At 40.4% G+C, this 14,521-nt stretch overlaps 2 protein-coding genes across 2 annotated transcripts; both read left to right on the top strand.

Moving 5' to 3' along the window:
- The first annotated feature begins 544 nt into the window (after positions 1 to 544).
- Positions 545 to 4,735, top strand: LOC143916173 (golgin subfamily A member 2-like). The gene is made up of 4 exons (XM_077437125.1): positions 545 to 711; positions 1,365 to 2,726; positions 2,822 to 3,058; positions 3,203 to 4,735. The coding sequence occupies exons 1-4, from the start codon at positions 637 to 639 to the stop codon at positions 4,193 to 4,195; spliced, it is 2,667 nt and encodes an 888-aa protein (XP_077293251.1). The 5' UTR covers positions 545 to 636; the 3' UTR covers positions 4,196 to 4,735.
- A 6,824-nt stretch (positions 4,736 to 11,559) lies between these two features.
- Positions 11,560 to 12,497, top strand: RpL35 (Ribosomal protein L35). The gene is made up of 3 exons (XM_077436260.1): positions 11,560 to 11,676; positions 11,775 to 11,911; positions 12,235 to 12,497. The coding sequence occupies exons 1-3, from the start codon at positions 11,674 to 11,676 to the stop codon at positions 12,464 to 12,466; spliced, it is 372 nt and encodes a 123-aa protein (XP_077292386.1). The 5' UTR covers positions 11,560 to 11,673; the 3' UTR covers positions 12,467 to 12,497.
- Positions 12,498 to 14,521: the final 2,024 nt, after the last annotated feature.

Raw genomic sequence — 14,521 nt, 5'->3', positions numbered from 1 at the left:
TGCGACAGTTGCGCTTCGACCAGGTAAAACATATTTTAAATTGACAAAATCGAGGTTTCGTATTCTCCTATTTTCTCCTCCGAAACTGGACCAATTTTTACCAAAATTTCATCATCGGTATGAGAAAGATATTTTCTGTGCAACTATGCGAGTATTTTGTTTAAAATCGACCGTTAAATAAGCACGCTGGACTCTTTTCGTATGTGTAAAAAAGAGGCGATTTTATTGATGTTTGGCGGCTCTTAGCTCCTATAAAAAATAACTAATCAAAAAAATAAAACGATAGATGCAACCCAATGGTGTATATCCATAGCATATTAAAAAAATAATTTCTCTAGTACCATAATTGAGGAAGGGAGAAGTCTAATACGTTTGTATGGACAAGGCGCTGGTGTCCAGCCCTCTTAATCCATTGTTAAGATAAATAATTTTCAAAAATCTCTTCGAATTGTTTTTATTTGCTTTAATCATTTATATTTACAGACATTTAATTTAAAGGAAGAATATCTATGCAGATAATATAATTTTTTCGAATTTCGAATAATCGAGGTATCTGTCAGTGTCAGTGTGTTGTATGCGTGTCAGTATATTGGAAGGTGTTGGTTTAACAACCGGCGGGGTCTGAATTTGGGTGTGATGTCGGGCTCCGCCCCCGGGGCTGCGCCCCCCATGGTGCCCCCCGTCAACCGTGTTGCTGCAGCTAGAAAAAAGGTGCTTTTTGATCACATTCCCTTTCGCCACGCGTCACTACACGTCATTCTTCTTGTCAATTTCATGCCACATAGTACCACTAAGTGAGCTTCCTCTGGCATTATATTATCACGTACTTGTTTCTCGTGTTTATATTTTATATCAGCAATGACGAGAATTTGAATCGATGCCAATTGTAAACTTTCTCTTTTCATATGATATAATTGTTCAATATGATAAGATTGCTCAATGTAGATTAAAATTTCATATTCATATTTTAATCTTTTTTGTAGTTTTATTAAAACTGAGATTTATATGAAAAGTTAGCTATGCCATATTTTTTAGTCATCATCGATGTACAAATTCCCATTTGTATATATGTACAGATGACAATTTGGTGGAAAATTCTATCAAAAATTTCCACACCTTACTTTTTTGTCTAAAATCTAAATAAGTATACAAAACTAGTCTGCTTTTGGACATAAATTTACATGTTAAACGACATGTAGTATTCTTTTCAAAAATTGAATACCATTCTCAATTGACTTTTCGAGTACTTTTTTGTTTTGTTAATATCCGTTTATTAGATAAATGTAAGCAACTGATGACTAGACGCTGACGCTATTTAAACATGTGTATTTCTAAACACGTATTTCTATTTTATATTTTCACAGTTAGAAGAATATAAAACAAAAAGAAAAGTGACCGTCAAACAAGATCCAAATGTTGTGGAAAGTACCATTAAAGATACCTGTGAATTAAACAACATTGTAGACCATGATGCGGCTTTAAATTCGGTTGAAAAGAATGAACATTCATATGATTCTAAATTTGAAAACTCGGACCAATCAATGCATTCCAAAATCAATCAGTATCCTTTCAATTTAAATAATTCAGCACCTATGAATTTCTTTGATGAGCTTTCAAATAATGTTCAATTTCAACAAAATGAAATCAAATCAGAGTCTGACAATAAGTATTTACTAGCCGATGTTTTATTTTCGAATCAAAATAATGGCAACTTATCTAATGATGAAATTCAACATCATGTAAATTCTGAAAATAGTTTTCTTCGAGAATCTGTATTTACTGATAATAGACCACCAGAATCTAACTCGAACATATTTTTGGAGAATGAAAAAGGATCAGCCGTTAACAACGATGAATGCAGTAATGATAATGATGATGATAGTATAGATGAGGCAATGTCAACATCAGCTGTTATAAAACTGCAACAGCAACTACAGTTTCATATGCAAACAGTAGAGTTTTTAGTATCGGAAAAAAATGCGTTGTCTTCTAAAGTAAACAAATTAGAAAATATCGTTGCCGAAATGAAAAATCAAAATAATGACGTATCAGGTCGTTTGAGTATTTCTAGACAGCGTGCTTCATGTTTAGAAGTTGAATATTCCACCATGAAAGAGAAATATGAGGATGTAACAAAAACTCTTAATCAAGCGTTGCTGGAGAATTCTAAACTGAAAGCTGGCGAGTCTTCTCATGCAAAAATCTCTAACGATTTAAAGGAAGAACTCACTGAAACAAAATCGTTGGTTAATATAAAGTTATCTGAGAATGCAGATCTCGTAAAGAAAGTGGAAGAGCTGATGTTTCACATCAATGCAAATGAATTACGCTACCAACAACTAAATCAGGGGTATGTACAAGCACCCAATAATCAAAGTTTAATGGATGAAAATGCTGAGCTAAATCAACGTATTGCTAATTTAAATCAAGAATTAAAGCAATTGGATGCCGAAAAGAATCAATCGAACGCTCAATATCAACTCTATGTTCAACAATTGAACGATCAATTGGAATTGATGAGTAAAAAACACGAAAGCTTAGCTTTGGTGAATGAGGAGTTGTCGAATCGTGAATCGAATTTAATTCATCAAATGGAGACGCTCGAAAAGCAACTGCAATCAACGATCCACATTTCGAATGCTGCTGTTAAAGAAGCGCCTAAACAAGAACTTGCACAATCTGACGAGAACAATAAAGCAATCGAAGAAAGCAATTTAGATCTTCAGGTATATATTTTATTACTATATATTATGTAGTATAAAAGTATGTAATAATTAACTGGGTGAACCATGTGTATACAAATAATTTTTTTTTTTTTTAGAGGGAATTGCAAAAGAAAGAGACCGCACTGCGAACAGCTTTGGTGGAAGTTGCACAAAATAGAACACAGATTGAGGAATTGAACAGTGCAATGAAGTTATTACAGTCAGAACAGCCCGATGTGGCCAAGTTAAACGCGGCTAATGAAAGTGACCGGATTGCTGCCCAAAAAGCTACTGCACAAAATAATAAATTAAAGAATGAAATTGAAAATTTACAGGAGGCTTATAATAAAATGGTTTGTTTTAAAATAATTGTTTTTCTTACATAAAAAAACTCAGATATAATAATTTACATATAAAATTATACATAAGTATTTCCGTTTACATCACTTGTTGTTTTGAATTTTTAATATATTTTATCATAATAAAATTTGTTATAGACTGAAAATAAACTGGAATTGGTGGAGCTTCTTCAAGCAGAAAAAAATTTAACAAAAACTTTAACCTTGACTTTGGCTGACAATGAAGAAAAGTTGAAGAAAACTCAATCTAACTTAGTTGCCAAGGATGAGGAAATGATTAGATTGCAAGCGGAATCCAGTATTTTGGAAAAAGAAGCCTTGAAACACGCTCAAATAATGGATCGATTGAATCATTATGAAGTTCAAAATCAGTCATCTGATATTTTACAAAAGGAATTTGAATTAGCTCGAACCAGACTCAAAAGTATGACTGAAGAAAATGGTCGATTAAAAACGATTTTAAGTGACAATAATGTTTTGTCAAATGATGACAAATCTTATGAAGAAAGTTTGCGTATAGAAGAAGAAACAAACATGTTGAGTAAAGAAATCGATCGCCTTGAAACTGAAAAACTTTACAATGGTGAAGATGAACCGAACAAACGAATATTGCATTCTGAAACTTGTTTACACATTCCCACGAATGAAGCCATGAAAAAACTTCAAGAAAGATTTACTAGATTAATGGACGATGTAGCTAATTTATCGGATGATAAACAGAGATTAGAACATTTGGTTTTACAGTTGCAAGGTGAAACTGAAACAATATGTGAATATATCGCACTGTATCAAAAGCAGAGGAGTATTTTAAAACAAAGAGAATATGAAAAAGATATTCAGTTACGACTACTAACTCAAGAAAGGCAACAGATGAAAGAACAACTGGATCAATTGAATGAATTAGTTCAACAACTAATGATCGAATATAATAATGGATCAAAAAATAAAATGCCTTTATTACAACATGCAATTGATGGAGCTCAATTGGAAAAAGCCGATACTGCTGATAAAATTATTAAACTTCTCACCGACATCAAGATTAATCATCTGACTGAGACAAACAACGCGTGTGATAACTTAGATAACTTTCATCCATGTCCGTGGTGCTCCGGAAAGTTGATTCATGTTTAATTTATTATTTTATGTAAATACATATTTGATTCACAACATATATAATAAAAGTGCCTATGATATATATTTTATTTTAAATGCGTAGCTTTGACATTGTAACTTTGTATTTTCCCAAAATTGCCTAACACCAATTGAGTATAAATTTGCCTAATTTGGAATATATGTACTTATTATCAATAATAGATGTTTAAACTTTCAGATAAGTAACTGCCATAAAATTAGTAATGAATTATGATACTATCAAAAGCTTTCAAAATAAAAATTTCAATTAGTGCATTGACTAATATCAGTACAAATTTGCCTTTCAAGTCAATTTAATGCATATTGCTAGGAATTTCTTTTTTGAATAGTTAAAAAAATTGCCAAATACTACACTAGTACTAATAATAAATAAATTTATTCTTCATAGCATTGGTAAGACTATATTTCTACAATAACGTGTGATTAGTATAGCGTCATACTTGGAATAAATTTTCTATGTACGTATGTAAGAAAAACATTAAATTGGTTTATTCGTGAAATAAAAACTTATTTTTTTACATTTCTCTTTTAATAGCACATGCAGACATCGCTGCGCTACTTTTAAAGTGGTATATTTAAATTAATAGCCAACAAAAATATTGTTGTGACGCACAAGATTCCCACAAATGTTATATTTTGAAAAAGCCATCCGGTCAATTGGAAGAAACTACAAGCCATAATGTTAAATGCCTCTTTTTGATGTTGGGCCAACTCTGTGAAAAAAATATATGATACAAGATGTGCGTTATGTATGTAGACTTCGACACGCCTGCGCAAGAAGATTATTTTCGCGACTTGGCAAACATGCAGAGTAGGCATTGGAATAAAAGTCCTGTGACATTCCTGAATATCTTGTATAATATAGCCTCAATGGTGCTCCCATTGACTATTAATATAAATATATTAATATGACGAGCGGAAAAGAAGTAAAGCAATCGCTACGAGCATCAAATTCGAATTGGTCCTAATTCACAGGATGGTGACCCAAACTCGACCATGTTGTAGATTAATGGGGAAGAGGTCCTTTATAATAAGTAAAAGACGGCGTTTGGACGATGCTTTACAATTGATTTTTTGCTCTTTTGCTTTGTATTGTAATGGAGAGATCTATTGTTATTTGACTAGCATCGAGCCAACGTTGAAGTCTGATCATAAGTGTGTAGGCGGGGTACGATGTGTTGACCGTATCCCGGCCTAACGAAACACTGTTGTGTGGTTCAAAGATGGGGTCACCAATGTGGGCGGGGTAGCGATGTGTTGACAGCGCTGTTGGATGATCAGAAGGTTGCGTAGATCACGTCGGATTAGTACCAATGTAGGCGGGTTACATGTGTGTTGACCGTATCCCGGCCTAACGAAACACTGTTGTGCTAGTTTTATAAAGTTTTATTGTTTGCCTATGGTTGTACAAAGGTATGGTATTTGTGGGCAAAAGTATGTCGTTCAGCGGTCTCTGGATATGGTAGAGTGTCGCTGGCTCGGCATTCAGCTATGTTCAGAAGGTCTCTGAATACGGCAGTGTGTTGCTGGCTCGGTCGGCTGGTTGATCTTCCAAGTCCGTGTAGTGAAGTGGTGGCTGGTCAGGAGCTGTATGTCGACGCTTGCTGCTGTGGGTCGACTGGTCTGGTGCTGTGTGTCGACGCTTGCTGTTGTGGGTCGACTGTCGTTGTTTGCGTTGTACCTCCTTTTATATGGTTTCTGGAATGCTTGGTGGAAGTGGTTATTGACGCGTACGAAAGGAATTTTGTTTTCGTCGAGGCGTCGAATTTTCTGGAATGCTTGATGGAAGTGGTTATTGACGCGTACGAGAGGAATTTTGTTTTCGTCGAGGCGTCGAATTTTCTGGAATGCTTGGCGCCTTTCCGCTCGATGTATTTTAATGGTGGCGGCGTGTTTCGACCGTTTTGGTTCCACTCGACTGGTAGGGGCGTTCCGCCTGAGTTTAATATAACGACTGCAGGTGCATGTCGTCTGGGTTTCGGGAATGTAGTTTGTTGTTGCGGAATATTCTCGAATGTTTCGATGACGATGACGACGACGAGATTCCTACATGGCTCTCCGGTGAGTGTTAGCGATGTGTGTGATTTTGTGGGAATCTTGATGTGTTGGAGTCTATTGACTCGATGGCGTCGTTGTTTGTCCGGTTGTGCTGGAGAAAGTTGTCTCGACAGCGGGTCTTGTGTTGCATGCCGGTCCAAGTCTTGTTCTCTACCAGGTTGCTTATTTTGGGCGAGCTGCGTTGGCAGTGAAGGTTTGTAATGGCTTGGATGGTGCTGTTGTGCAGGCTGCTGTGTTCTGCGTGGAGTCATTCGCGTGACTGTTTTGTTGGTTGTGCTGGAGTTAGTTGTCTCGGCAGCGGGTCTTGCGTGAAGAACGTTGGTTGACGAAGTGCGTTGAGTGCTGGTCTTCGTTGGTTGTGCTGGAGTTAGTTGTCTCGGCAGCGGGTCTTGCGTGAAGAACGTTGTTTGACGAAGTGCGTTGAGTGCTGGTCTTCGTTAGTTGTGCTGGAGTTAGTTGTCTCGACAGCGGATCTTGCGTGAAGAACGTTGGTTGACGAAGTGCGTTGACTGCTGGTCTTCGTTGGTTGTGCTGGAGTTAGTTGTCTCGACAGCGGATCTTGCGTGAAGAACGTTGGTTGACGAAGTGCGTTGAGTGCTGGTCTTCGTTGGTTGTGCTGGAGTTAGTTGTCTCGACAGCGGCTGTGTTGTGTTGGAGCTAGTTGGCTCAGTGGCGATTTGTTTCGCCGGTTGTGCTGGAGTGGGTTGACTCAACAGCGGGTTGTGTTGGTAGCTGGTCCATATGTACTTTCACACCATGTTACTGTTTCGGTCGTTACAATGGTAGTGAAGGTTTGTGTCGGTCTGGACGGTGCTGTTGTGCAGGCTGCGGCGTCCTGCATGGGCTCATCGAGGTGATGAATCATCGAAGGTGTGATGAGCGGTGCTGGCGGATCAACAGTAGTGGATCCATTTGGTTGTTGTCTCCGGGTTGCGTCTTGTTGTGGCGAAAGCTGCGGAGTTGTTTGACATGGTCACTAGTTGTGGGGACATGTAGCGGACTGCGTTTGAAGTCTGCGTTGAGGGTTGCGTTGTAGACTGCGTTGTAGGCTGCTATGTAGGCTGCGCTGTGGGCTGCTGTCGTGGCGGCTGTTGGTTGTTGTGGAGGCTGCACTGTGGGCTGCCGTGTTGACTGCGCTGTTGACTGCTATGAAGGCTGCGATGTAGGCTGCGCTGTGGGCTGCTGTCGTGGCGGCTGTTGGTTGTTGTGGAGGCTGCACTGTGGGCTGCCGTGTTGACTGCGCTGTTGACTGCTATGAAGGCTGCGTAGTTCAAAGATGGGGTCACCAATGTAGGCGGGGTACGATGTGTTGACCGTATCCCGGCCTAACGAAACACTGTTGTGTGGTTCAAAGATGGGGTCACCAATGTGGGCGGGGTAGCGATGTGTTGACAGCGCTGTTGGATGATCAGAAGGTTGCGTAGATCACGTCGGATTAGTACCAATGTAGGCGGGTTACATGTGTGTTGACCGTATCCCGGCCTAACGAAACACTGTTGTGCTAGTTTTATAAAGTTTTATTGTTTGCCTATGGTTGTACAAAGGTATGGTATTTGTGGGCAAAAGTATGTCGTTCAGCGGTCTCTGGATATGGTAGAGTGTCGCTGGCTCGGCATTCAGCTATGTTCAGAAGGTCTCTGAATACGGCAGTGTGTTGCTGGCTCGGTCGGCTGGTTGATCTTCCAAGTCCGTGTAGTGAAGTGGTGGCTGGTCAGGAGCTGTATGTCGACGCTTGCTGCTGTGGGTCGACTGGTCTGGTGCTGTGTGTCGACGCTTGCTGTTGTGGGTCGACTGTCGTTGTTTGCGTTGTACCTCCTTTTATATGGTTTCTGGAATGCTTGGTGGAAGTGGTTATTGACGCGTACGAAAGGAATTTTGTTTTCGTCGAGGCGTCGAATTTTCTGGAATGCTTGATGGAAGTGGTTATTGACGCGTACGAGAGGAATTTTGTTTTCGTCGAGGCGTCGAATTTTCTGGAATGCTTGGCGCCTTTCCGCTCGATGTATTTTAATGGTGGCGGCGTGTTTCGACCGTTTTGGTTCCACTCGACTGGTAGGGGCGTTCCGCCTGAGTTTAATATAACGACTGCAGGTGCATGTCGTCTGGGTTTCGGGAATGTAGTTTGTTGTTGCGGAATATTCTCGAATGTTTCGATGACGATGACGACGACGAGATTCCTACATGGCTCTCCGGTGAGTGTTAGCGATGTGTGTGATTTTGTGGGAATCTTGATGTGTTGGAGTCTATTGACTCGATGGCGTCGTTGTTTGTCCGGTTGTGCTGGAGAAAGTTGTCTCGACAGCGGGTCTTGTGTTGCATGCCGGTCCAAGTCTTGTTCTCTACCAGGTTGCTTATTTTGGGCGAGCTGCGTTGGCAGTGAAGGTTTGTAATGGCTTGGATGGTGCTGTTGTGCAGGCTGCTGTGTTCTGCGTGGAGTCATTCGCGTGACTGTTTTGTTGGTTGTGCTGGAGTTAGTTGTCTCGGCAGCGGGTCTTGCGTGAAGAACGTTGGTTGACGAAGTGCGTTGAGTGCTGGTCTTCGTTGGTTGTGCTGGAGTTAGTTGTCTCGGCAGCGGGTCTTGCGTGAAGAACGTTGTTTGACGAAGTGCGTTGAGTGCTGGTCTTCGTTAGTTGTGCTGGAGTTAGTTGTCTCGACAGCGGATCTTGCGTGAAGAACGTTGGTTGACGAAGTGCGTTGACTGCTGGTCTTCGTTGGTTGTGCTGGAGTTAGTTGTCTCGACAGCGGATCTTGCGTGAAGAACGTTGGTTGACGAAGTGCGTTGAGTGCTGGTCTTCGTTGGTTGTGCTGGAGTTAGTTGTCTCGACAGCGGCTGTGTTGTGTTGGAGCTAGTTGGCTCAGTGGCGATTTGTTTCGCCGGTTGTGCTGGAGTGGGTTGACTCAACAGCGGGTTGTGTTGGTAGCTGGTCCATATGTACTTTCACACCATGTTACTGTTTCGGTCGTTACAATGGTAGTGAAGGTTTGTGTCGGTCTGGACGGTGCTGTTGTGCAGGCTGCGGCGTCCTGCATGGGCTCATCGAGGTGATGAATCATCGAAGGTGTGATGAGCGGTGCTGGCGGATCAACAGTAGTGGATCCATTTGGTTGTTGTCTCCGGGTTGCGTCTTGTTGTGGCGAAAGCTGCGGAGTTGTTTGACATGGTCACTAGTTGTGGGGACATGTAGCGGACTGCGTTTGAAGTCTGCGTTGAGGGTTGCGTTGTAGACTGCGTTGTAGGCTGCTATGTAGGCTGCGCTGTGGGCTGCTGTCGTGGCGGCTGTTGGTTGTTGTGGAGGCTGCACTGTGGGCTGCCGTGTTGACTGCGCTGTTGACTGCTATGAAGGCTGCGATGTAGGCTGCGCTGTGGGCTGCTGTCGTGGCGGCTGTTGGTTGTTGTGGAGGCTGCACTGTGGGCTGCCGTGTTGACTGCGCTGTTGACTGCTATGAAGGCTGCGTAGTTCAAAGATGGGGTCACCAATGTAGGCGGGGTACGATGTGTTGACCGTATCCCGGCCTAACGAAACACTGTTGTGTGGTTCAAAGATGGGGTCACCAATGTGGGCGGGGTAGCGATGTGTTGACAGCGCTGTTGGATGATCAGAAGGTTGCGTAGATCACGTCGGATTAGTACCAATGTAGGCGGGTTACATGTGTGTTGACCGTATCCCGGCCTAACGAAACACTGTTGTGCTAGTTTTATAAAGTTTTATTGTTTGCCTATGGTTGTACAAAGGTATGGTATTTGTGGGCAAAAGTATGTCGTTCAGCGGTCTCTGGATATGGTAGAGTGTCGCTGGCTCGGCATTCAGCTATGTTCAGAAGGTCTCTGAATACGGCAGTGTGTTGCTGGCTCGGTCGGCTGGTTGATCTTCCAAGTCCGTGTAGTGAAGTGGTGGCTGGTCAGGAGCTGTATGTCGACGCTTGCTGCTGTGGGTCGACTGGTCTGGTGCTGTGTGTCGACGCTTGCTGTTGTGGGTCGACTGTCGTTGTTTGCGTTGTACCTCCTTTTATATGGTTTCTGGAATGCTTGGTGGAAGTGGTTATTGACGCGTACGAAAGGAATTTTGTTTTCGTCGAGGCGTCGAATTTTCTGGAATGCTTGATGGAAGTGGTTATTGACGCGTACGAGAGGAATTTTGTTTTCGTCGAGGCGTCGAATTTTCTGGAATGCTTGGCGCCTTTCCGCTCGATGTATTTTAATGGTGGCGGCGTGTTTCGACCGTTTTGGTTCCACTCGACTGGTAGGGGCGTTCCGCCTGAGTTTAATATAACGACTGCAGGTGCATGTCGTCTGGGTTTCGGGAATGTAGTTTGTTGTTGCGGAATATTCTCGAATGTTTCGATGACGATGACGACGACGAGATTCCTACAAGTGAATCATTGCATATTCCATTACAATTGGACGCCTTATTATTTCGAAGAAGCAGATTAAAAAATCGATGGGAGGGGAGGAACATCGCCTTATTTTCGGGCCACTGCGATAATTTCAGGGACGTCATTTCGTACAATGAACGAAGACGAATAAAAGGATCCTACTCTTTGATGAAATACATAGAAATCCCAAAGAGTGAACATAGGGGGTTGAGTTTAGCCGTTAAAAATCCGGTACTACCCTACAGTTCGGACTGTAGGGTGCAGTAGCGGCTCGTGAGAATTTATAGTGGGGGGGGGCTGCAGAGATTAATCAGGCTGTAGTAGCTCATTAACCAAACCAGTGGTCGAATGAAAACAAAAATAGCATGCATATGTACTATACTGGGAGGTCTGCAGCCCGCAGCCCATGTGGACGAAAAAAATAGCATGAATTTGTACTGTACTGGGTGGACTGCCGACCCGCAGCCCATACGGACGAGCCGCCACTGGTAGGGTGTCTTCTGAAGATAATCCACCTCCAGCGCATCAAAAAAAAAGGACATAATTTGGAAGTGACAGGAGGGGACATTTGCTCCCTCCTTAGTTTAGACGAGGTAAGAAACATGCATATCGTTTGATGTACTACTGTGAATCAAATCGATTATTCTTTAATAAAACTTTATACCAGCAGAAACTATATCAATTTCAGAATTGCTTCTAAGCCTGTAGGTTTAAAAAAAAGTTTTTTAAAAAACAATAACAAATTGGCCAACTTTTGTCGTCCCCCGCCTGGAAAAAGCTGAATGTCACTAGATAATTTGCTGTTAATTGGCGATTAATGTATTATTTGAATCCATATATTAACACTAACTTGATTAATCCACATTGCTAAATTATTAAAAATATTGTTGTTGCTTGCAAATTGAATATAATGGAATGCATTTTGCAGTTGGTTAGCGGTGGGTGGCGAGCCTGCGATTCGTTGACGATTGCGTTGGCTGCACCGACCATCCTTCTGTGTGCGGCCGCGAGCGAAGTGCTTCGAGATGGTGAGCCTCCCGCGTGAATCCGCCCCCATCGGGCGCCCCCGCGCCCCCCCCGCCCCCATTCGCCCCCATTCGCCCCTCACCGTCTGCTTCTGTTTCAGGGCAAAGTCAAGTGCTCCGAGTTGCGAGTGAAGAGCAAAGGAGAGCTCACCAAGCAGTTGGATGAGCTGAAGACGGAGCTCACCAACCTGAGGGTCTCCAAAGTGACCGGCGGCGCCGCCTCCAAGCTTTCCAAAATGTGAGCCGCTTCCCCTCCCCTCCCCTCTTATCTGTCAAAGCCGTGAGCTCGACGTTGACGTTCCAGTGCGGTCTTTTGACAGCACACCACTTTTCAAATTAACACGTTGTTCTAATCTAATTATTGTTGATGTGACTGTTATGAACTGTGTACGACATTCATCAGTGTGGAATTGAAATTGTACCGGTGTCTGTCAGTTGCGAGTAGTCATTTTCAATTCTGGACTGTTTAACCTCAAAAATGTACTCCGAGGAGACATTGCTAGGTTACTTTATCATTGTTTGTATATTTTTAGCATTTTTTTCGTTTTCTTTGTTTTTTAGTCGTGTGGTGAGGAAAGCTATTGCTCGCGTGTTCATTGTTATGCACCAAAAGCAAAAGGCTAACCTGAGGAGTTTTTACAAGAACAAAAAGTACAAGCCTTTGGACTTGAGGCCCAAGAAGACCAGAGCGATCAGAAGAGCTCTTTCCAAGCGCGAGGCCCAAATCAAAACACGTAAAGAGATCCGCAGGAATTACAAGAATTTACCCCGCACTTATGCTATCAAAGCCTAGGATATGTTTTTAATTAAACTATAATAAACAATCAACTTTGTTTTATTTATTTTTATAATATACTGTATGAGTTAAAAGTAACTGATATTTAATTTATTCTTTTCCTTAGATATGCTTGATATTTATAATTGTATTATATGAAGTATTCGGCTAGAAATACTCAATTTTTGTTGGAACCCTAAACGCAAACTTGCTGTAGTATTTTTTTTTTACTATTTGATGGCTGATAATATAAAATATAAAGATGGTTTTATTGAGAAAGTTTTTAAAACAATATTTTGATAGTCAAATAATGTAATTTAAAGTAAATTGGTTATAAGTTTGGGTTCTGTTATAACAAGATTCATACATTTTTGGAAAACTTTAAATTTCAATATATTCTAAGGAGTAATCCGATAGTTTTGAATTGAGATCGGCATTCAAGTTCTGAATGTACGGTTAGATACTTATATAGGTTAGCCAGTTCCTGCTCAAGCATTTCACAGGCAAGTATATACATACACTTCATGTGATATGAATTACATCGCATGAATGTAATTCTTGTCATAATTCACACTACATACATAGTAAGACTCCTGAATAATTGGTTATTCATTGCTAAAATAGTACCATCATATACATGATTTTTATACATTAAGAAAATGCTTTCGTAACGTGAGAATTGGCGATATTTTCCTTCATAATATCAATCAAAAATTAACTATTTTCGTACAAAATGAACTTAAACAAACACTAATAAAAACCGTTAATTATGTACATAAGATATATTGCACACAAAACGTATTCAGACTACGGTACAGTAGTAGTGCTAAATTTTGTCAAACGAAAAACACTTGATATGAGGCTTGTAAAAAAAGGTCTGGCTATTATCAGATAATCAAAAGTTAATTTTACATATTTCTTCTCGGAAAAGTCTATTTAATTTCTTCTGGGTAGGTTCCTTCTGACTTCAGTTTTATTTCTAATACCCAACTAAAGCCTTTTTTTTTACTCTCAGCGTACGTTCAGTCGTAGATAAAACTACTGCAATATCATCATTGGAGTTTGAAACCGATATATTTACTACATCTTCATTAACTTCTTGTTATTTACATTATTGTGTTAAAAATACCATATTCTTATATGTGGTACTGTGGAGTTTTATAGATATTGTAAGACATTAGAATAGGTTTGTTGTTTCTTTATACGAACAATCAATGTTGCTTTCAGTTCGTTACTTAAAATGTGTTTTCCTGCTGATTTTGTGTAGTAGCACTGGGTCGGACCAGTACTGCCAGAAGACAATGAAAGGAATGTGATAAAACGCAACCAACGTTTTCTTGATTTACTGGGAAAAGTAATAATTTACTGGTAATAGACTCCTCAGTGAGAACAGCATAAATACATAACTGGACACTAATCCGAGTGAATATTAGCATAGGACAGACTGGCAACTGCATGTAACCAGGAAGTACGAAAAGTATTCTTTGGTGCATTCTATATGGACATAATCATATATTCCATTGGCGCATTCATAACGCCAGTATTAAGACTAATATCTAAGAAGACATGGGGTCCATTCTTTGTGTAAATTTGTCCTTGATTCTTCAATAACTAATAACTGGTCACACTAAATTATTAGCGTAAAAGATATTTCAGTCTCAAACAGAGATGTAATTGGTGATCAGGAACAGTATTTTCTCAGTTAAAGAAATCGTTTGATCCAATAATAAAATTTAATTGATAGTTGAATTGACAAGAAAAAAAACTAGATGTTGGAATAAATTATAAGATAAACCAACGCCTTTTTTTTCTACAAAAAATGTATACTATAATTTACAATTGCTGTTTTATATTATGTTCCAATTTTCTGAATAAATTACTTGCATTAGAAATGTATTGCTGGGATGAAACAATCACGCGTTTAATAATGTGGATGAAAAAATCTTGCATGGAGGTGAGAGGCTGCATTCGAAAAGCCAGTGTAGGGATTTGTGTTGTAGCTTGCAAGAGTTCAAAAATGGAGAAAGGCAAGGCGATGCAGGTCTCGCATGAAATTATTTTAGACATTTGAAG

The sequence above is a fragment of the Arctopsyche grandis genome, chromosome 8 (assembly GCF_051622035.1).
Source record: "Arctopsyche grandis isolate Sample6627 chromosome 8, ASM5162203v2, whole genome shotgun sequence".
In the NCBI taxonomy this organism is placed as follows: Eukaryota; Metazoa; Arthropoda; class Insecta; order Trichoptera; family Hydropsychidae; genus Arctopsyche; species Arctopsyche grandis.
This window is presented reverse-complemented; position numbering and strand designations above follow the sequence as displayed.

Coding starts and splice junctions, on each gene's coding strand:
- LOC143916173 (XM_077437125.1), top strand. CDS start 637: ATGTCGGGCTCCGCCCCCGGGGCTGCGCCCCCCATGGTGCCCCCCGTC. Junction 712..1,364: donor TTGCTGCAGCTAGAAAAAAG/GTGCTTTTTGAT, acceptor ATATTTTCACAG/TTAGAAGAATATAAAACAAA. Junction 3,059..3,202: donor AGGAGGCTTATAATAAAATG/GTTTGTTTTAAA, acceptor AATTTGTTATAG/ACTGAAAATAAACTGGAATT.
- RpL35 (XM_077436260.1), top strand. Junction 11,912..12,234: donor GCCTCCAAGCTTTCCAAAAT/GTGAGCCGCTTC, acceptor TTTGTTTTTTAG/TCGTGTGGTGAGGAAAGCTA.